We start from the raw sequence: 23,413 nt of genomic DNA on the forward strand, positions 1-23,413 counted from the left end.
TATAGTAGTTATATTGGTATCCATGAACTATACATTATGTGATATTAAGCTTTGGTATCTATAAAGTATTTTTGGTTTCACATATTAAAAATTTCAATAGATATCAAATCTAAAAGCTCACTTGGTATCACAAAGTCAAATTATTTATGAGCATGATTATGTCTATAAGCATGATGTGACATTGATGATCTTAGCATGATATTGATATTTGATATATGATATGATTCAATATTTTACATGGGATGATAAAAGTAAAATTAATAACAAAACTGAATGTATTAAATTTAGAGGGGGTGTCATGAATCATTAATCAGTTGATATCATGAATTAAATTTTAAATTTTAAATTGGTATCATAAAAACCATCAAATTAATATCAACTGGTATCTTGAATAAATGTTGTGAGCTACACACTATACATGCTATGTTGAAAAACAATAACTTGAGTGTGTACATATGTTTGGAATACATGGTTATTGATATGCTTAAAATGATTTGTATTTGAATTTATATCATTTCTATTCTTTTTGATTGATGTCAAAAATGGGAGAAGTTGTGAAGCAAAAATTGGGCATAATTGAGCATGAATATAATATCTATTCAAAAGAAGTATTTAAGTATTTAACATTGATTGAAAAAGCTTGTAAAACCAAAAGAAAGTGATGAGCATGATCGATAAAATTAATGTTGTTGATCTTATTAAGATGAAGCTTATTGAAAGGGGGAGCCCTTTTAAGGCTTACTCACATTTTTGCTCCTTGTTTGTCATCATCAAAAAGGGGGAGATTGTTGGCCTTACAAGGCTTAAAATCTTGTTATCTTGTTTTAATGCTAACAAACAAGTAAAATTTAATGTATTTGTGTGAGTAATAATATTTCAGGGCTCATTTATGAGAAAGTAAGGTCAAAGTGCTCACAAGGATCAAATGAAACTTAAATGAGTCAAAACATGGATTTAAAGATAATATATTAAACCTTGAAGATTATGAGGACATGAATGAATTGTTGAAAGCTAAGGAATATTAAAGTCAAAAGAGCCAAAGAAAAGCAAAGTCAGAAAGCTCAAAGAATATGGAAGCTTGAAGAAAAGATGGACTCAATCCAAGGACAAAGCACGAAGACTCAAGAACCTAGAATGTTAATGTCTTAGAAGTCTCATGTAAGTGCTTTAATGTTTAAAATATCGTTTGAAATATTTTGAAACTCTTAGGTTAACTTCTTGGACCTAGATACATTTTAAAATACCTAAAAAATATTTTTATAACGTTAAAAATTATTGTAACAAGGTTAGAATCATTTTTGGAATAAAAAGCACTAAAAAGAGTTTTTCCAAATGCTGGTAGTTTTTATACATCCGCATTGAGGTGAATTTTTCTCTATCTAAAACTCTTTATTTTAAAATGTGTTCAACATAAAAGTTGTAGGATTTTCTCTTAGCTTTCTTTTGACACCAAGAACACAATTTGGAGTTATACAGAAAAAGTTATGACCAAAACACTGAAGCGGGGTCACTGCTGTCAGACATATGAACACTGTTTGCGAGAAGGACTTTAGCTATCTGAACAGCACACAAGACCACCTCATACGTCTGAACTCGTCACTTTAGACGTCTGAAGATTTTCTAAAAAAAAAAATAAAGAGGCAGTAGCTATTCAGACGTCTGAACCCTACTTCAGACATCTGACCCTATGTCTAGTTCATTTTTTAAGGGGTTTGAGGAACTTCAGATGACTGAACTCAAATCTTCAGACATCTAAACACTGTTCAACGGGAAAATTTTTTAAATTCTAATATTTTAAAATATAGCCGTTTGAACTCCAAACTTTCTAAAAACTTGGGAAACTCTCTAAGGAAACTTTTGCAACATGGAAACAAGTTTGAAATCCTATAAATACATGGTTTTGCAAATCAAAATACATCCAAGAATTGAAAAATCTATTCGTCAAGCCGAAAGCACTCTTGTTCTTACAAGTTATCTTGCTCACTCATTGCAAAACTCTTTTGCTAAGATATTCTAAAGTGCTAATCCTTCCTCCTCTGAATTCCTACTGCTAATCCTCATCTAAGAAGGATATTGGTGAATTCTACACTTGAGTTTCATTCTATTTCATATTGATATTTTACATTGAAGTATATAATGCTAAACTGGATTAGAATAAATGAATAAAGGGAGATAGAAAGATGAAGAGATGGGGAAGTAGAGCTAATAAAAGATAAAAATAGAGGGAAAAAGTGACATAGAGACCTAAGTGATAGTTGTCGTCACATTGCATGAATTAAGTTGAATGGGTTGAACGTCCTTTATAAGATAGATCGTACATCGATTTATACTCCTCTGAGGTCAAACATACACCAATCCTTATGTTACAAATAAAAAATTTAATCGATTAAGCCTAATCATAAATTTGGTCTGCATATAAACATTAACGGCCTAATCATAAATTGAGACCATTTCTAATCATTATATATCCAATTATTATAGTTGACAAAAACTTTATTACAGTTGACATGCTTGCCTAATACTTATCCACCTTACTACCTAATGATTTGATGATCTTCACCCCCTGATGACTAATGACTTCTATCACTTGAATGGCTACTTGTGATTCCTTGGTTATCTAAGTGATGTTTGTTTTATGTTTCATCTAGGTGATTTTTCATTTAATTACTATGGTGACTAGACAATACATTACCTAAGCGAACACCCTATGCCTTGCATAGGCAACCTTCATTTTTAATTTCTCAGACGACTACTGTGGTTAGACGATCACCGCTCTCAAGGGATGCACAAGGATGGTATAAACACTATGATAGAAGGTTGGATATTGGGGGAAAAAAGAAAAAAAACATGTACTCCTAGTCCTATAAGATTATAGTTAGGCAATTAGTTTGCCATCATATTTATAGCTTGGACCACATATACCAAATGGCCATAACGTAATATATTCTTGAGATAAACTCTAGATTTTGTAACTAAGCCTATAGACTAAATATTTTAATGTCATTTAATAGAGTAATTTATGGAAAAAATTTGGCCAGAGGTTTTGGCACCAAACTAAATATTTTACTAGCGGTTTCTCACATGAAAATTAAATTTACTGGCAAAAATGGGGTTTTATCAGTGGATTAAACCAAAAATAAGAACCAATGGCCAAATACCCTTCATATCAATGATCATTTTAAAAACCTCATTTTTGTAGTGTTTTAATGACTCAAAAAAAAAAAAAAAATTGAGACTTTAATATACTCGAGATGCATGATTTGCATACTATAGCACCAAGAGGGAGAGCAATGCTCTAATTGATTGCTCTAGATACAAAATATACCCCTTGATACCCAATTAATTCTAAAATTAACCTGGTTATTGACTAAACTGGCTCTAAATAAATTAGGGTGTTAACAACAACCCTATATTTTAATTAATTATTTTCTAAACTATGGCCAAAACTCTTGAAAATTAATAAGAGAAATAATTTTATATTGGTTCAATCATATGTAAATATTGACAAGCACTCTATATAAAAGTTGGGTGAGACAAACTGTTGCCACTTTATCAACTCTTTTTCATGAGTTCTTTTCTTATTTTGGGGAAGAAGTTGTAGAAAAGTTGCACTAGCAATTTTCTTAACCACAATGTCATGTAACCCTTGATTAATATGTGCGAGGGCCTTCCTCACCTACCTTGAATGATGGAATCCTTCAAAGCATCCTTCTCATTTTGGTTTAGGACACTTCATCTCATTGTGGCTCCTTAATTATATACCTTGTCAACAAATTTTACCAACAATCTTAGGATCTAAGAAAATCTAGTTTGTCCTAGCATACTTCAACAGGGCAGCATATGAAGCAGTAACTTCATCTCGTCTTGATATTGCAGAATTTTTATCTTTTTAATCAGACTTCAACAGTGTAATTTTTCTTCAATCCCTCTTTATTCCGAGAGCCTCTTACATTAATTCTATCTTCTCATTCATAGTTTACACCAAAAAGAAAAATACAACGTACTTATAAACGACAACTCATTTATTAAAAAAAAAATAGGGTTTTACTTCCAACAAAACTAGCTTCCTATATGTAGAAAAGATATCCTCAATGAAGAGTTTCCTTTCTGTATTAACTAATCAGGTAAGAACTTACCTTACTCTTTTATAAATACACCTACCATGGTTGAGAGAGGTGGGCCGTCATGGCTGTGCGTGGCCTGCACAAGGCCTCCAACGGCTCAACCTTGGGCATCCCAAACGCGTTTCCCTCTGCCTCCATATTGATCTCCTTTTGCTCATCAACCCTTTTCCACTCAAAGCATTGAATCAAAGCTGCAAGTGTCAGCCCCAACATTTTCCTAGCTAGACTTGCCCCAGGACACGCCCGCCTTCCTGCACCAAAAGGCAACATTGTCTTGCACCCTTCACCTCCCCACGCTTCAAACCGCTCCGGCATGAAACTGTTCGGCTCCTCCCACTGCTCAGGGTCCCTGTGAATGGTCCACAAGTTAACCATTAGCATGGTGCCCTGCGGAACATGGAAGCCCCCCACGGTGCAATCTGTGGATGCTTCGTGTGGTATTAGAAGCGGGACGGGGGGAAACAACCGCAGGGTTTCATTGATTATGTTCTCAAGGTAGTTCAACTTGGGTAGGTCTTGCTCATCTACCAAGCGTTCTAGGCCAACAGTGGCATCCATCTCCAATCTTGCTTTCTCCATGGCATTTGGATGGTTTAATAGTAGAGACATTGCCCATTCCAAGGTGGTTGATGATGTTTCAGTTCCAGCAACCATCATTGTCTGCACACATCTCAGCAAAATTATGTGTTAAGTGTCACATTAAAATTAAATATGATTTTGCGATTAATTCTGAAATTTAACTTGAATTTGTTTTGGCCGAAATTGAATACTAATTATTTAGTCTTTCGATATTTAATTTCTAAATATGTATTATTTCTTAATTTGTAGCTTTTGGAAACTAATGGGAGTAGAGCATTGTGTGTTTAGTGAAATTGAGAGCTATATATAAGTTAAAGAAACTGCTAAGTAAAAGCTAATTGAATTAGCAAGCTAGGGAGGGGAAGCTACTAAGCGGCTGGAGGAGCCTCCGTTGAAGGAGCACGATGGGCCACTTCCCTTGTGCAGTTGCAATTCAACCAAATTTTAATGAAACAAAAAAGCTTAATTTTTCAAAAAAAAAATTATAATATGAATTCTAATATTTAGTACTACATGTTTCTTAGATTTAAAAAAGAAAAAAAAAAAAAAAAACACACGCACACAAACACACACACACAGACTCGCATACACACACAGACACGCACAAAAGATTTTCAGTGTGGGTATCGAGATAATCGGTTGGGTAGGTGTGTGTCACTGATGGATTAATGGACCAGGTGAATTCACTCGGACTATAGTAACCATAATGACTAACAAGTGCCTGCGTAGGGTAGGGCTTGTTAAGGGATTTATGATCACATAACCCTCGCCAAGGGGTAGTGTTGGCATTTGTTATTAAGTTTCTAAGTTGGATGGTTTTCTAAATATGCATATATACATGATTTAAAAACTAAAATGGGCAAAGTCACAAGTTTGAGTACTAGGCGAAGGGATTGTACAGTGTATGGGCCTGTACCCTTCCCTAACCTTGGGGACTCTCACTCGTTATGATGCTAAACTATCTATTGCCAGAATTATATCTATATATCTCCTATATCACAGTATTGAGAATATACTTTATATGTAACTACTTTCAATTGAAATAAATACATGTTGTCACACACTAATGCAATATCTTCCAACTTACTGAGAAGTGTCTCACCCCAACATACAACCTTTGTTTCAGGCCCTGCACGACGTCGTTCCTAGTTGCTAGAGGGACTTGGAGTGTCGTATTGTGTGTAGATCACGTAAGTGGTTTGTATATGTAATAGACTTAGTTCAGAATGTCTTTTTGGGGATTGTAAGAACAGGTTATGTTTTAAGCACAATTGTATGTATGTGGGAATACAGTTAGAAACTATGGTTTGTCTATTAGATTCCATATGAATGTTTATGTTTTCCATTGTGCATGAGATTTCAGATTAGTATGAAACCCCCGTATGTCCCTATTCAGGATGTTTATCAGAGACAGGTGTATTATACAGGTGTAGTAGCACTCTGGGGCCGTATAAAGGGTCGGGGCGTTACACTTAATGCCTTACATGCTTCCACTGCAGAACATGTAGTGGAAAGTGATGAGGAAAAGGAGGATACCCTGAGGATGGGTGCAATGCGGCAAATAAATGCATTGTAAAAGCAAGCAAAAGCAGTGAAAGTTACACAAGTAAAAGGATTGATGTTTGTGGACTTGAGGATCAATAGGAATAGCACCTGCGCTATGGTGGATGTCGGGGCTACTCACAATTTTGTCTCGCAACTAGGAGCATGGAGACTTAACTTATCATTGGAAAAGGATTCACAACGCATGAAAGTGGTAAATTCAATAGCCCAACTAGCCAAGTAAGTGATTGTGAAGCTTGAGCAGTGGTTATGTCATGCGAATTCACAACGGTGCCATTGGTTGACTTTCAAGTCATTTTGGGAATGGAATTCCTAAAGGGGACAAAGGTAGTTCTAATGTCTTCTGCTGGTTCTCTGTATCTTATGAGAGATCACTCGTGCATGGTGCAAACCGTTGCGAGGAAAGGAGATGATGGGACATTCCTTCAGCCATACAACTCAAGAAGGGGTTAAGAAAGGGTATGCAGACATATCTAGTCACGATTGTGGTAGATGAAGAAGTAGGCTAAGAGCTGGTGGCTACGACCACCCAAGCGGTGTTGGATGAGTACAAGGAGGTGATGCCAGATAAGCAACATCACAACTTACCTCCACGACGAGGTGTGGAGCTTAAGAGGCCATATTTGATGGCGCCTCCAAAGCTAGCGGAGCTAAGGAAACAACTTGATGAGTTGTTGGAAGCGGGATATGTTTGCCTTTCCAAAGCACCATTTGGAGCACCATTGTTGTTTTAGGAGAAACATGATAGGAGCATGCAGATGTGTGTAGACTACCGCACGCTCAACAAGGTGAAAGTGCTTAACAAGTATCATATTCCATTGATTACTGATTTGTTGGATCAGTTGAGTCATGCCAATAACTTCACTAAACTTGACTTGAGGTCAAGCTACTATAAGGTAAGGATTGCTAATGGGGGTGAGCCGAAGACTACTTATGTGATGTGGTATGGGGCGTATGATTTCTTTGTGATGCCTTTTGGGTTGACGAATGCGCCTGCAACATTCTATACATTGATGAACTAGGTATTTCGTAAGTACCTCAACAAGTTTGCCGTAGTGTACCTGGATGATATTGTTGTCCACCGCTCCACTCTAGAGGAACATGAAAAGCATCTATGAAAGTTGTTTAATATGCTAAGGGAGAACAGTTTGTATGGGAAGAAAGAGAAATGTTCTTTCGCTCAGCGAAGTATCAAATTCCTTAGTCATATGATCAAGCAAGGTCATATCCAAATGGAAGATCCCAATGATAGTGGAAGAGTTGCGTTCCTTTCTTGGCCTCACCAACTATTACAGGAAGTTCGTAAAGGGGTATTCACGGAGAACAACTCCTATGACAGAACTACTGAAGAAGGGTCTTAGGTGGAACTGGACTGAGAAATGTCAAGGAGCCTTTGATGACTTCAAGGATGCCATAATGACAATTCCGATACTTGCTCTTTTGGATGTCATGAAACCCTTCAAGGTGCAAATAGATGCATTAGACTTCACCTTTAGAGGAGTCTTGTTACAAGATGGGCATCCTATTACATACGAGAGTCATAAGATTTTAAGTAGAGCTTAAGTACACAGGTTAAGAGAAGGAGATGCTAGTGGTGATATATTCGTCTTTGTGTGCAGAGGTTGCTTACTTGGGTCAAGGTTTGTGGTGAAAATAGATAACTCAGGAGTTAGTCATTTCTTCGCACGACCAAAGTTAACACCTAGGTAGAGCCAATTGTAGGAATTCTTGGCAAAAAATTATTTCTCCTTTGAGCACAAGGAGGGGCGTTTGAACCAAGTCATGGATATACTGAGTAAGAAGGTTGAGCTAGCGGCATTGTAGACGGTAGCACACTTAACTATGAGTACTGTTACCATGATGATGTAGGAGTGCATCCAGGAGAATTTAGCCAAATATCGAGTTGCGCAAAACCTAATAAAGTCAACCAAAGAGGGGAAAGAACGTCAGTTCTGGATGGAAGATGGATTTCTAATGACCCATGGTAGCCGACTCTTTGTTCCACGAGCTGGTAATCTGATGAAGATACATGTTGAGAAAGTGTCATGATACCGTGTGGGCCGAACATCCAGGATTGCAACACACTTTGGCCTTACTGAAGCAGAGGTATTATTGGCCACACATGCGTGATGATGCTGTCGATTATACTCGAATATGTCTCACTTGCCAACAAGGAAAGGTGGAGCGAAGGAAGAATGCAGGGCTGCTAGAGCCCTTACTAGTACCATCCAAATTGTGGGAAAGTGTCTCATTGGACGTCATCACCAACCTACCTAGAGTGAGAGATGCAGGGTCTATACTTGTGGTTATGGATAAGTTTTCGAAGTATTGTATGTTCATAGTCACGCCAAAGTAATGTTCGGCAAAGGAGATGGCACAATTATTCTCTACGAATGTTGTGAAATATTGGGGTGTTTCCCAAGATATTGTTAGTGACCGAGATTCACGATTTAATGGCAACTTCTAAACAAAACTTTTCAAAATCCTTGATTCACATATTGACATCTCTTCAAGTTATCACCTACCGACAAATGGACAAGTGGAGAGATTTGATCAATAGGCTACTGGAATAGTACTTGCATCATTTCGTCAATACCAACTTGAACAACTGGGTGCAACTACTTGATATGGCTTAGTTATGTTTCAATGTCCAAAGGACCTCAACAACCAATAGGAGACCTTTTGAGCTTGTTGCTGTCTAGTAGCTGCTATTAACTCACATTGTGGACGAGCCATATAAAGGAAAGAATCTTAAGGTGTACATCTTCACTTGAGAATGTAGATAGAATGTAGAGATTGCACAAGTCTATTTGGAGAAAGCTTCTAAGTAGATGAAGAAGTAGGCAGATCAGGGGAGAAAACTACAACACTTTAACGTAGGTGACTTGGTGGTTGTTAAGCTCAATCCTTAACAAATCAGTTCACTATAAGGATGAGATAGGAGACTACTTCGCAAATATAAAGGACCAGTCTCCGTCTTGACCAAAGTCGAGAAGGCCTCTTACATAATTGACCCTCCTACTTGGATGGAAGTGCATAATTTATTTCACGTCGGTTGCCTCAAATTGTTCAACACCGACATCGATTATCCGAGCAGAAGTTAGTTTAACATAGCAAAGTTGAAGACGGTGCAACCTAACTGATGTAAAGCTGAAGATGTTCTTATAGATAAAGAGTTCATATCCTTAAGGAAGAAGTGGTGGAAGTTCTTAGTGAAGTGGAAAGGCCTTTGTTGGCCTTACAAGGCTTAAAATCTTAAAATCTTATTATCTTGTTTTGATGCTAACAAACAAGTGAAATTTAATGTATTTGTGTGAGTAATGATATTTTAGGGCTCATATATGAGAAAGTAAGGTCAAAGTGCTTACAATGATCAAATGAAGCTTAAATGAGTTAAAACATGGATTTAAAGATGATATATTAAATCTTGAAGAATATAAGGACATGAATGAGTTGTTGAAAGCCAAGGAATATTAAAGTCAAAAGAGCCAAAGAAAGGCAAAGTGAGAAAGCTCAAAGAATATGGACGCTTGAAGAAAATATGGACTCAATCCAAGGACAAAGCATGGAGACTCAAGAACCTAGAATGTTAATGTCTAAGAAGTCTCATGTAAGTGCTTTAATGTTTAAAGTATCGTTTGAAATATTTTGAAGCTCTTAGGTTAACTTCTGAGACCTAGATACCTTTTAAAATACTTGGAAAATATTTTTATGAGGTCAAAAATTATTTTAAAAGGGTTTGAATCATTTTTGGAATGAAAAGCACCAAAAAGAGTTTTTCCAAATGTTGTTAGTTTTTATACATCCGCATTGAGGTGCCTTTTTCTCTATCCAACTCGCCTTATTTTAAAAAGTGATCAACATGAAAGTTGTAGGAATTTCTATTAGCTTTCTTTTTACACCAAGAAAACCTAATTTGGAGTTATACAATAAAAGGTATGGACAAAACATTGAAGCAGGATCAAAGTTGTCAGGCAAGCGAACACTGTTCATGGTAGAACTTCAGGCACCTAACAGCTGACAGAACAACCTCAGGCAACGGACCCTGTGAGTTCAAGCGCCTGAACATGTACTGACTTTGAAAATCATAGTTTTATAAAACTTCAGGTGACTAACTCCGATACTTTAGGTGCCTGAACACTGTTCAATGGGCAGATTTTTAAATTCTAATATTTTAAAATATAGCCGTTTTGAGCTCCAATTTTTCTAACAACTTGGAAAACTTTCTAAGGAAACTTTGCCAACATGGAAACAAGTTTGAAAGCCTATAAATACATGGTTTTGCAAATCAAAATATATCCAAGAATTGAAAATTCTGTTTTGAGAAGCTAAAAGCACTCTTGTTCTTACAAGTTCTCTTGCTCACTCATTGTAAATCTCTTTTGCTAAGATATTCTGAAGTACTAATCCTTCCTCCACTAAACTCCTACTGCTAATCCTCATCTAAGAAGGATATTGGTGAATTCTACACTTGAGCTTCATTCTATTTCATATTGATATTTTACATTCAAGTATATAGTGCTGAAATTGTACTAACTTGCTCTTTGAGAAAGTATACTTGTATGTAGATTTTATCTTGTGTTTCTAGTAGTTCGTTGACATTCCAAGGTGTTTGGATTGTTGGCAAAGCAAGGGGATATTTCTTAGAAAGGCGGACTCTAGCCTATGTAAGGAATGACCGAATGAGGGAATATCGTTTGGAGAAGGCGGACTCTAACCTTAACCAATGAGTGTTGTAAAGGTTTGTTCCACCCATCAACGGAAAAGGTTTAGTGAATCCTTTGGTGGTTTTGTCAAAGGCGAGGACGTAGGCTGTGTTGAAGCCGAACCTCGTAAAAATCTCCGTCTCACTCTTTCTTTCCCTATTCTTTATTTTTAGTGCATATTTAAATTGCGTGGATGGTTTAAATTTGAAAATCATATAAACTACGTATATTTAGAAATCAAGTAAACTTTAAATTTGATTTTGATTTAGGTTGCGGAAACCGAAAGGGAGTACATTGGTTGAACCATTCTTTGCGGAAACCATATAGGAGTACGTTACTTGGTTAACCACCCAAAGATAGATTAATAGAAAGTTAATTTGAATTCTAAGTATTTGGGAATAGTGTGAATGTGTTGTTGAAAAACATATTGAAGAAGCAAATCTATATCAGCGAAGTATAAATTATAATTCAACTACAGGGCTTACAATTTCATATCCAGGGCTAACAACAAAAGATATATTGTGATTGAATGGTATAAAGCTTGAGATTGATTGGATAGTGTTTGTATTCCAAGAGTGCTAAATCTTGAATGATTTCATCAATCTAATAATGCTACAGTGAACTTATATTTGATAAATAAATTATGGTTGTGTTGGTTTGGAGATTGTGAGTTATTGTTTGAATGTTTTATTAGTTGTATGGTTGATTAAAGATATTAAGTTGTTGTGTGATTGGTGAGATTAAACAAACAAGTTAAAGAATTGGTTAAGTGTTTAAAGAAGTTAAGGAATCTTAAAAGAAGTTAAAAGAAAATTTTAAAAGCCAAATTCACCCCCCTCTTGGGAAGCTATTCCTAATTTCAGCCTTGGTGATGAAGAAATCAACTGGATTTTTGCGAAAGATATGCTATGAACAATGTAGAAGTGTACGTAGCGTCAAAGTCTATGAGGACATCGAATGCAAAAGTGGGGAAGCGTCACAAGTCGAACTTGTCCAGGGCATTATGCTTGCCTATAATCACTGTTCTCATGCATTTGGGATGAGTTTCCTTTATGTAAATACTAGTGTAGGTTTATTTTCTAGTAGTAGTTTCTCCCTATGCCAAAAAGGCAGTATAACTTAGTAATTTAAGTGTTTCCTAAGGCCATGGTGAGAATTGCATATAAAGCTCTTTAGGGGAGGGTGCGTGTTAATCAACTTGTAAAACTCACTAGATATTGTCTATGTATTTAGCCTACTTGCCTCCCTCGCTAGACACACAATGTTAACAGAGGTGTTGTTAATGAATTACATTGCTTCAATGTTTAATGCTTGCTAGTAACTGCTTTCATAAATGCTTACAACTTCAGCTGATATTTGATTGAATGATATAATGAAAGTGGTTTGTGGATGAATTATAGTAAATGATAGGCTAGCTAGTTAAACAATGGGACGTAGCAACAATCCGACTATCTAGAGAAAACACAGATCGGGCGGCTAGGATTACACCATGTCGCTATCCGAACGTGCGGTCCTAGTTGTGCCACGTGTCACTATCTGAATGGTGACATATGTCCCACCCAATAAAATATAAACATTTTTTCCTCTTATCTCTCCTTTTTTCTTGTTTCGTTTCTTTATCCTCCTTCTCATTCTCTCCTTTTTTCTTTTTCTCTTTTCTTCCCTCGCAGCCCTTTCTTTCTCTTTTTTTTTCCTTTCTTCTCTTATGGATTCTCTCAAACTCTTCACGGATCCTCTTTTTCTTTCTCTCTTTATTTGATTTTCTCTCTCATTCTACTTTCTCTTTCCTTTCCTCTTTCTCTGATCTTCTCTTTTATTTCTCTCTTATTTTCTTTCCTATTTCTCTCTGATTATCTTTCTTAGTCTTCTTTCTCTAATCTTCTCTCTCATTTCTCTCCAATTTTCTTTTCTCATTTTCCTTCAGATGTCGCACTCCCTCTCATTTTGCTTTGTTTCTTTTGCTATCTAACCTTATTTTGTCTTTTTATTTTATTTTATTTTATTTTATCAAAACTGAACTAGGAAGGGAGTTTCAAGAACAAACCAAGCTTTAATTTACCTAAACCCTCAAAACTTCAATATCAAGACAAAAAAATCCTCTTAAGCAAAGACATTAAGCTTAAATTAGAAATTGGAAAATATTAGGAAAAATAATGAAAAATATGGAAGAGTTCACATTTTTATGTTTGGTTATTAAGGAAAGTAAAAAAGAAAAAAAATATAACAAATTAATGAACAAAATTATGATTTTGCTCATCATCTACATATGATTTTTCTTAATTTTATTACATTAAAATAAATTTTTATTTTTAATAATATTTTGTATAGAGAAAAAATATTGTAAAATAAATTTTCTTTCTATTTTCCTTTTTTGGTTTTGTTTTGTTTTGTTTTGTTTTGTTTTTTTTTTCAAACAAGAATCTTGATTCAAACGGGTTCCACATATTTGTAGGCAAAGGCACAGTTGTCCCTTAGGATTTTGATGACATGGGTCTCAAGCCAAAGAGAGAAAACTTCCCCACATTTTTGTTTTTTTGAAAGAAAAACCCTAAAAAAAATATGATTATCTTGGTGTTTCCTAACTCACCCCCCACTTTAGAGTCAAGCCAAAAAGTTGGGACATCTCTCTCATTTGGTAGAACCCAAAAAGAAAGAAAGGAAATTGAAAAAAAAAAAAATTTTAAATACTTTTAGTTTCACGGGAGTCGCGACCCCTACACTAAAATTATATCACATAAACTTGTCTAAAAAAAATACTTTAAGTTTCACGGGAGTTGCGACCTCTACACTAAAATTATATCACCTAGTCTCAATTGTATTGATTAAAATACAATGTTATTTTAGCATAGGGGCATAGTGTCCCATGGCATGTAAGTCCTTTTCAAGAACCCTCCCCAAAGCTTTTCTCCGAAGAAAAAAAATAAAGCAATTTTCACTTATGTTTTCTAACAACTCTATATTAAATATTTCTAATTTAAAAATATATAGAGTGAACTTATAAAAAGAATTTTTATATATCTTTATATGCTTTTAATTTGAACTAAAAAAATTATTTATCTACTTTTTTGAATATGAACAAAAATTTTCTAATTACTTTTAGGTAATGACTTTATGCAATAAAAATTTTATTTAAAAAATGTGTATACACTATTGAGTCATTTTTTTTTTAATAAAATAACACAGCATGTAAAGTTAACTTGAAAGCTTATTTCTTACTTGAATTTTAACCCTGCTAATTATAATTTTTATTGTACTAATTTAGTAATGGGTCGTTTCAATTAAATATAATAGTCAATAATAAATTTCTCTTTTATGATTTAAAAATTCCTTCAACTGCTATATTATTGGAAAGAAAATTCAAACAGCCCAAAAACTACTTTAGTCGTGGCATTACAAGAGAGTCATTAAGGTCAAAAGAAAAAAATAAAAAATTATTATATAAATTGAGCCAATGACGCCATTGTTTTTAAAAATTTAGTTTGACAAATTAGTTTCAATTCTTGACTCACCTACTTCCGCCGCAACCAAGCATCCTATCTCAATAAACAACTATTCCACCCACTTAAATACGTGATATTTCTCATTAAATTAAAGAAAAAAATTATTTTTTTTAACAAATTTATGGAGGGATACTTAAAATTCTTAAAATTTCAGGTAAAACTTTTCAATATTCTTAATTTTTAATTTTTATAAAAAAATCAACATCTTTTTTGTCAAATTAGATGAAAGGTCAGTGTCTTTCCACAAATATACAGCATAACGAAATTAATAATTCTTTAGGGACGAAGTACTTACCAGGATAACGCCTTTGATGATCCGGGAACTGTACATTTCCGGCTCAGACTCTTGCAGTGACAGCATCTCACCGATCAAAGTCCTCTTTTGCTTTGACTCGCTTCTGCTCCTTGCTTCTCTTTGCTGATCAATTAGGTGCTCCAAGAACCCATCCACCTTTTCCATCACCTTCTTCATCCTCTTCTCCACTCCTCCCACAAAACTCACCCGCCGCACCGCTGGGAAGGCGTCCGCCACGTTCGAGCTCCCGTGAAGATCCACATACTCCTTGAAAATTTCCCGGAACTCCCTAGCCTCTTCCAACTCCGTCACATCACTCCCGTAGTAACGCTTTCCGCTGATCATCCCCAGGATGCCATTCAGTGACAGATCCGTAAATGTTGACCTCGCGTCTACCTTAGCCCACTTGTTCCCGCCGTGGCTCATCTCCCACAGCTGCTTCAGCAGCAGATGGACCTCTTTTCGCCGAAGGCCGGCGAACATGCCGACTCGACTCGTCGATAAGATCTCGAGAGTGGTGAGACGGCGGAGGCTGCGCCAGTGGTCGCCGTAGGAGGCCAACGGCATGGTCGTGTAGTTGTAGTGGAGGTGTTCTCCGACTAGCAGGCGGGGGCGGTTGGCGAAAACAATGTCATTTTTGGAGAAGCACTCATCGGCGGCCGAGAGCGAGGCGACTACGAGGACCGGGCGAGTCCCGAACCGGAGATGAAAAATGGATCCGTATTTCTGAGAGAGAGAGTGGAGCGTGAGGAAAATTGGGTCCTTGAGGAGATGGAGATGGCCGATGATCGGAAACGCAGGCGGGCTTGGCGGTAGATTTTTGGAATTTCCTTGTTTGGGCAGAATAAAGAACTTGAGAAGGAAAACAGAGAAGCAGAGGAAGAGAGCGACACCATACAATTGCATTTCTCCCATTCCTCCGCCGACAAAGATTATCAATTGGTTTTCCGGTTGATTTAATTCGATGCTGCGCGCGGCTCAAGTGATCTTTCAAGCTGTGTCGGAGAGGAAAATGAGGATTTATTGCTTGTCGCTCGTAGGAAAATGCGTTAATAATTGACTTGTGCGGTGCTTGATGGGACTTTGATGGTTTTTTCGATTTTAATATTATTTTAACAAAATTTATTTTAAAATAGTTTGAACTGAACTGTTTTTTTTTTTTTTTTTTCCAACGCAATTCAAAGCACCCTTGTCCATCCGGTGTTTTATTAAAAATATTAAAGGTAGATGAATAAGAGTTTTTTAATTTGAATCAGCCCCATTGACTAACACGTGCCAGTCAAAAACTATATCCGACGTTTTTTGTTTAGTTAAAGTTCGTCTCCTTTTTCTCCTCTCTTGTTGCGTGGTTCAATGTCTAATAACACCATTTGAACGAGTGTTTTTTACTAGTTCAGCTAAATCAGGGCCTACTCTCACAGCGTCAACATGGACACAGTATCGCTCATATTTTGCCGACATTTTCATTTAAATATCAATTTCAATCTTTTCAAGTACACTAATTTGTTCAGGGCATTATGCTTGTCTGTGACCGCTTGTCTCGTGTGTTTGAGATGAGTTTTCATCATGTAAATACTAGTGTAGGGTTATTTTTTGTTATTAGTATCTTTGTATGCCAAATAAGATAATATAACTCCTCAGTCACTTTAATGTTTCCTAGTGTTAGGATGATAATTACATAAAAATCTCTTTAGGGTAGGGCGAGTGTTCATCAGTCATTATAAAATTCACTAGCTATTGTCAACATATTTAGCCTACTTGCCTCCCCCGCTAAACACACATTGTCAACGGAAGTGTTGTTAATGAATTGCATAGATTCAATGTTTACTGCTTGTTTGCCACTAATTTCATGAATGCTTACTGTTTTCACTGTCATTTGATTGAATGTTAATAAAAGTGTTTCGTGGAGAAATGTTCGTAAACGATAGGCTGGCTAGTTAAACAAGAGTGTTTTACCTAACACCGCACGGCCCTTTCACAATAATGTGAAAATAGTCAGACTGTGACACTTGATATCAGAGACAAAGTTATGACACTTGGTATTAGAGCCAAAGTCATGACACTTGGTATCAGAGCCATGGTTCAGTTGTTACGAGAACTCAGTTACCTTCATTGTGGGATTTGGAAAGCTTTAGTAAGTAACCATGGCACCAAATAATGCTGAGAGGATCAGCGTGTTGGAAGCAAAAGTTAAGGCAACAACCAACATTGTGGCCGCAGAGGTGGCCTAGATGGGAGAACTTGTTGATGAAGTGATGGGATCACAAAAACATCAAACAGGTTTGATAAGCGACATGTTAGAGGAATTTCGCCATACAGTTGAAACTTTGCAGTCGCAGATGGCTGATCTGGATGCAAAGGTGAATATGATGGTTCTTGCTATGGGGAACTCCAACACTCCGGGAGTTAGCAAGACCAAGGTACCAAAACCCAGGACGTATAGGAGTGCTCGAGATGCCAAGGAGTTAGAGAACTTCTTGTTTTATGTGGAGCAGTACTTTTGTACTGTGAGGATGGCCCTAGAATAGGCCAAGTTTGATATTACGATCATGTACTTGGTTGGTGATGCTAAATTGTGGTGGCGTACCAAGTACAAAGAAATTGAAAATGGAAGTTGTGTAATCGATAGTTGGGCAGACTTGAAGAGAGAGCTCAATGCCCAATTCTTTCCTAAGAATGTTGAGTATAATGTAAGGAGAAAGTTGAAAGATCTTAAGCATACAAGGTCAATTAGGGAATATATGAAACAATTTTTTACTTTGATGTTGGATATTGAGGATATGTTAGAGAAGGACAAGTTGTTCTATTTTATTGAGGGGATGAAACTGTGGGCAAGAACTGAACTTCATAGGCAAAGGGTTCAAGACTTGTCAACTGCACAAGCTGCTGCAGAACGTTTGACTGACTACGCTGGTGATGATACCACTTCATCCAAATGGTTTGGTGAAGAGGGAAACAGTGGAAAGTCTTTCAAGAAAGACAAACCCAAGAGTGGGGGAGTCAACTCTAAATCATCAACCTCAAAGGAAGCTTCGTCGTCTCAAGGGTTCAACACACCTAATGGAAAGGGGAAGAGTAAAATTTCGTGCTACTTGTGTAGAGGACCTCATAGAGTGAGTGAGTTTCAACACAAGGGATTACTCAATGCCTTACAAGCTTCCACTTCTAGAAAAGTGGTGGAAAGCGAGAAGGAAGAGGATGATGCCCCGAGGGTAGGTACAGTGCGGCTAGTGAGCGCATTGGAAAAGCAGGAAAAAACACCGAAAGTTACACTAGCAAGAGGGTTAATGTTTGTGGACTTGAGGATCAATGGGAAAAGTACCCACGCTATAGTGGATACGGGGGTAACTCATAATTTTGTTTCACAATTAGAAGCATGGAGACTCAACTTATCCTTAGAGAAAGATATAGGATGCATGAAAGCAGTTAATTTTGTAGCCCAACCTACTGTAGGAGTAGCCAAGCAAGTGACTGTAAATCTTGGACGGTGGGAAGGTCATGCGAATTTCACAGCGGTGTCATTGAATGAATTTCTAGTCATTCTAGGAATGGAGTTCTTAAGGGGGACAAGGGCAGTGCTGATGCCTTTGGATGGTTCCCTGTGCCTGATGGGAGATCACACGTGCAAGGTGCAAGTCGTTGTGATGAAAGGAGATGGTAGGAAGTCCCTTTCAGTCATACAACTCAATGGGAGATTGGGTCAGGGTGAGCAGACATGTCTAGCCATAGTGGTGGTAGACAAAGAAGTAGGCCAAGAGCTGGAGCCTACGACCATCTTAGCGGTGTTGGATAAGTATAAGGAGGTGTTACTGGATAAGCTACCTCACAATTTGCCTTCATGACGGACTGTGGAGCATAAGATCGAGTTGTCGTTATCAAGAGTGAAACAACTTGATAAAGGGCCATGTTGGATGGCGCCTATTAAGATAGTAGAGTTAGGGAAATAGCTTGATGAATTGGAAGTGGGATGTGTTCGCCTTTCCAAAACACCATTGGAAGCATCGGTGTTGTTTCCGAGGAAATATGAAGAGCATCTGCGGAAGGTGTTCGACAGGCTGACGGGAAATAGTCTATATGTGAAGAAAGGGAAGTTCTCTTTCGCTTAGCGGAGCAACAAATTCCTTGGTCATGTGGTTGAACGAGGTCGTATCCGGAGGAGCATGGAGAAAGTAAGGATTATTCAAGAACAGAAGATCCCCACGATAGTGAAGGAGTTGCATTCCTTTCTTGGCCTTACTAAATACTGTAGGAAGTTCGTTGAGGGGTATTCACGGAGAATGACTCTAATGACAAAACTACTGGGGAGGTATTATTGGCCGCACACGTGGAATGATGTGGTTGATTAAATCAAAACTTGTGTCACTTGCCAACGAGACAAGGGGGAGCGAAAGAAGTATGGTACTTTCATCGCCGCACCAAAGTACTGTTCGGTATAGGAGATGACACAATTGTTCCTTGTGACTGTTGTAAAACCTTGGGGTGTTCCCCAAGTTATTATTCATGACTGAGACTTAATGTTCACTGACAACTTCTTGACAGAATTTTTCAGGATATTCAGGTCACATATTAACATCTCTTTGAGTTATCACCGACAGGACAAACAGATAGATGAAGAGATTCAGAAAGCTACTAGAAGAGTACTTGCGCCATTTTTTCAACGACAACCAGAAGACTGGCATGCAACTACTTGATGTGGCTCCATTATGTGGTAATGCCCAAAGGAGCTCAACAACCAACCAGAACCCTTTTGAGCTTGTTATAGGCCAGCTGTGGTTGTTACCTCACACAGTGGGCGAGTCATACAGATGAAAGAATCTTAAGGCGTACATCTTCACCAGAGAATGGAGACAGAATGTAGAGTTTGCCTGAGTCTATTTGGAGAAAGCTTCTAAGAAGATGAAGAAGTGGGCAGATCAGGGGAGAAGAAGACTGCAACACTTCAACCAAATGAAAGTACATCATGCGTTTCATGTCCGCTGCCTTAAGCCGTTCAACACCGACACCAACGATTTAAGCAGAAGTCAGTCAAACAGAGGAGAGTTGAAGACAGTGCCATTTGACAGACATGAAGTTAAAAAGATCCTTGCAGCCCAGAAGTTCATATCCTCAAGGAAGAAGTGGCAGAAGTTCCTAGTGAAGTGGAAATTCCTTGATGACAAAGAAATCAACTGGATTTGAATTATGTAGATTCAATGTTTACTGCTTGCTTGCCACTGCTTTCATGAATGCTTACTGTTTCCATTTCTAGGGGATTGAATGCTAATGAAAGTTTCTCGTGGAGGAATGTTGGTAAACGATAGGCTGGCTAGTTAAACAAGAGTGCTTTAGCTAGCGCCACACGACCCTTTCACAACGGTGTGAAAATAGTCGGATCGTGACACTTGGTATCAGAGACAATGTCGTGACATTTGGTATTAGAGCCAAAGTCATGACACCTAGCTTCTTGTATATCCTTTAAGATTTTCATCACCTTTTTCCTCACTGAAGAGTGGGTCAACCTCATTAGGGTCGATGACAAACCTCCCAATCTTTGCTTTGACTCCATCCCCAACGTCGTTCCCTTCAAGATCATCCGCGCTGCTGACTTTTCTAGCTTAATTGATGCCATTTTGATTAAGATATAGGTCCCCTTTTTAGCGGCTCCTTGACCGCTGGATTCGCCACCAATGGGGATTCTAGCTTGTTGTGCAATGAAATGCAGAATAAAATCATGAAGTGAACCGAGGATCTCGGTTGGAGACTATGGATACTGGCACACCATGAACACGAACTATCTCTTGAATATATATTTCTGCCAATATGTCCATGGAATAACCAACTTTAATCAGAATAAAATGAGCGGTCTTTGTCAAACGATCAACAACCACCCAAATTGCATTCAACCCCTGTCGTGCTGGTGGTAATCCTGTAAAGAAATCCATCAAAACGTGATCCCATTTCCACTCGGGAATAAACAATGGATGCAACTGCCCTGCTGGTCTCTAGTGCTCAGCTTTAACCTGCTGGCACGTCAAGCACTACTGTACAAATTTAGTTATCTCTCTCTTCATTCTGCTCCACTAGAAGTACTCTCGCAGATCCCGATATATTTTAGTGCTACCTAGATGTACGGTGTATAGGGATTTGTGAGCCTAATATAGTTCTCCTGATCTCGGTATCTGCAGGAACACAGAGCATAGTACAGAATCGCAGGGCTCCGTCATCTGATATACTGAATTCCTCACCCAGATCGTCTCGCACCCTAGCAATTACCTCTGCTAACTCTGCATCATCACCCTGAGCTGTTTTAATTCTCTCGTACAACATAGGCTGAACCATTAGGCTGGCAACAAACGCCTGAGGACTATCTTCTACCAATTCTATACTAAGTCTCTCTAAATCCATTAGAATCAAGTGCTGAATCTCCATGGCTGCTAACAATGGACCCACTGATTTCCTGCTCAGAGCATCAGTTACCACATTCGCTTTCCCTGGGTGGTAACTAATGGTGCAGTCATAATCTTTAATGAGTTCAAGCCACCTTCTTTGTCTCATATTTAGTTCCTTCTGAGTAAAGAAATACTTCAAGCTCTTATGATTTGTAAAAATCTCGCACTTCCCACCATATAAATAATGCCTCCAGATTTTTAAAGCGTAGACTACTGCAGCTAACTCCAAATCATGCAATGGGTAATTCTTCTCATATTCTTTAAGCTGTCTAGATGCATAAGCAATGACTCTGTCGTGCTGCATCAACACGCACCTAAGACCCTTCAAAGAGGCATCACTATGTATTACGAAACCGTCCTCCCTGGTGGAATAGCTAGAATTGGCGCCGAGACCAACCACTATTTTAATTCTTGAAAACTTTGCTCACATTCGTTGGTCCAATCAAACTTCACATTTTTACTTGTAAGTTGTGTTAATGGACCCAATAGTCTGGAGAAGCCATCTACCAGTCGGTAATAGCCTTCTAATCTCAGAAAACTCCTAACCTCCTGAACGCTGCTTGGCCTTTCCCAATTCACGATAGCCTCTATTTTACTCAGATCAACTAATACACCTGCTTCAGAGATCACATGGCTGAGAAAAGTAACTCGCCTTAGCTAGAACTCACATTTCTTTAATTTTGCAAACAATTTCCTTTCTCTCAATATCTGCAACACCAGCCTCAAATGATGCTCAAACTCCTCAAAACTCCTTGAATAGACCAATATATCATCAATAAATACAGCCACAAACTGGTCCAAATACTGATGGAACACCTGATTCATCAAATCCATAAATACTGCTGGTGCATCAGTCAACCCAAACATCATCCCTAAGAATTCGTAATGCCCATACCTGGTATGAAATGTGGTCTTCGAAATATCCTTTGCTCTAACTTTCACCTGATAGTAACCTGACCGCAGGTCAATTCTAGAGTAAACCTGGGTCCCCTGAGGCTGATCAAGTGAGTCATCAATCCTAGGGAGAGGATATTTATTCTTTACTGTCAGTTTGTTTATCTCCCTATAATCGATGTACAATCTCATGGTTCCATCTTTCTTTTTCACGAATAGAACTGGCGCTCCCCAGGGCGACACACTGGGCTTGATAAAACCCTTGTCCAGTAATTCCTATAACTGATCTTTCAATTCTTTCAACTCGACTGGAGCCATATGATACAATGCTTTAGATACTGGCACAGATCCTGGCAACAGGCCTATAGTGAACTCAATTTCATGATCAGGTGGCAAACCAGGTAATTCTTCTAGAAATGCAACATTGTCTTGCACCCTTCACCTCCCCACGCTTCAAACCGCTCCGGCATGAAACTGTTCGGCTCCTCCCACTGCTCAGGGTCCCTGTGAATGGTCCACAAGTTAACCATTAGCATGGTGCCCTGCGCAACATGGAAGCCCCCCACGGTGCAATCTGTGGATGCTTCGTGTGGTATTAGAAGCGGGACGGGGGGAAACAACCGCAGGGTTTCATTGATTATGTTCTCAAGGTAGTTCAACTTGGGTAGGTCTTGCTCATCTACCAAGCGTTCTAGGCCAACAGTGGCATCCATCTCCAATCTTGCTTTCTCCATGGCATTTGGATGGTTTAATAGTAGAGACATTGCCCATTCCAAGGTGGTTGATGATGTTTCAGTTCCAGCAACCATCATTGTCTGCACACATCTCAGCAAAATTATGTGTTAATTGTCACATTAAAATTAATATGATTTTGCGATTAATTCTGAAATTTAACTTGAATTTGTTTTGGCCGAAATTGAATGCTAATTATTTAGTCTTTCGATATTTAATTTCTAAATATGTATTATTTCTTAATTTTTAGCTTTTGGAAACTGATGGGAGTAGCATTGTGCGTTTAGTGAAATTGAGAGCTATATATAAGTTAAAGAAACTGCTAAGTAAAAGCAAATTGAATTAGCAAGCTAGGGAGGGGAAGCTACTAAGCGGCTGGAGGAGCCTCCGTTGAAGGAGCACGATAGGCCACTTCCCGTGCAGTTGCAATTCAACCAGTCTTCAATGAAACAAAAAAGCTTAATTTTTCGAAAAAAAAAATTATAATATGAATTCTAATATTTAGTACTACATGTTTCTTAGATTTTAAAAATAAAAAAAAAAAAAAAAAACACACGCACACAAACACACACACACACACGCACACGCATAC

At 37.8% G+C, this 23,413-nt stretch overlaps 2 protein-coding genes across 2 annotated transcripts; both read right to left on the minus strand.

Moving 5' to 3' along the window:
• Positions 1 to 3,912: 3,912 nt before the first annotated feature.
• Positions 3,913 to 16,242, minus strand: LOC131161684 (cytochrome P450 81Q32-like). The gene is made up of 2 exons (XM_058117613.1): positions 14,768 to 16,242; positions 3,913 to 4,784 (listed from the first exon to the last, which is right to left on the minus strand). Exons 1-2 carry the CDS (start codon positions 15,680 to 15,682, stop codon positions 4,158 to 4,160), a joined length of 1,542 nt encoding a protein of 513 aa, XP_057973596.1. The 5' UTR covers positions 15,683 to 16,242; the 3' UTR covers positions 3,913 to 4,157.
• A 6,257-nt stretch (positions 16,243 to 22,499) lies between these two features.
• LOC131162762 ((+)-piperitol/(+)-sesamin synthase CYP81Q1-like) lies at positions 22,500 to 22,901 on the minus strand. Its single transcript, XM_058119364.1, has one exon. It carries the CDS (start codon positions 22,899 to 22,901, stop codon positions 22,500 to 22,502), a length of 402 nt encoding a protein of 133 aa, XP_057975347.1.
• Between the last annotated feature and the right edge of the window lie 512 nt (positions 22,902 to 23,413).

The sequence above is a fragment of the Malania oleifera genome, chromosome 8, assembly GCF_029873635.1.
Source record: "Malania oleifera isolate guangnan ecotype guangnan chromosome 8, ASM2987363v1, whole genome shotgun sequence".
NCBI lineage: Eukaryota > Viridiplantae > Streptophyta > Magnoliopsida > Santalales > Ximeniaceae > Malania > Malania oleifera.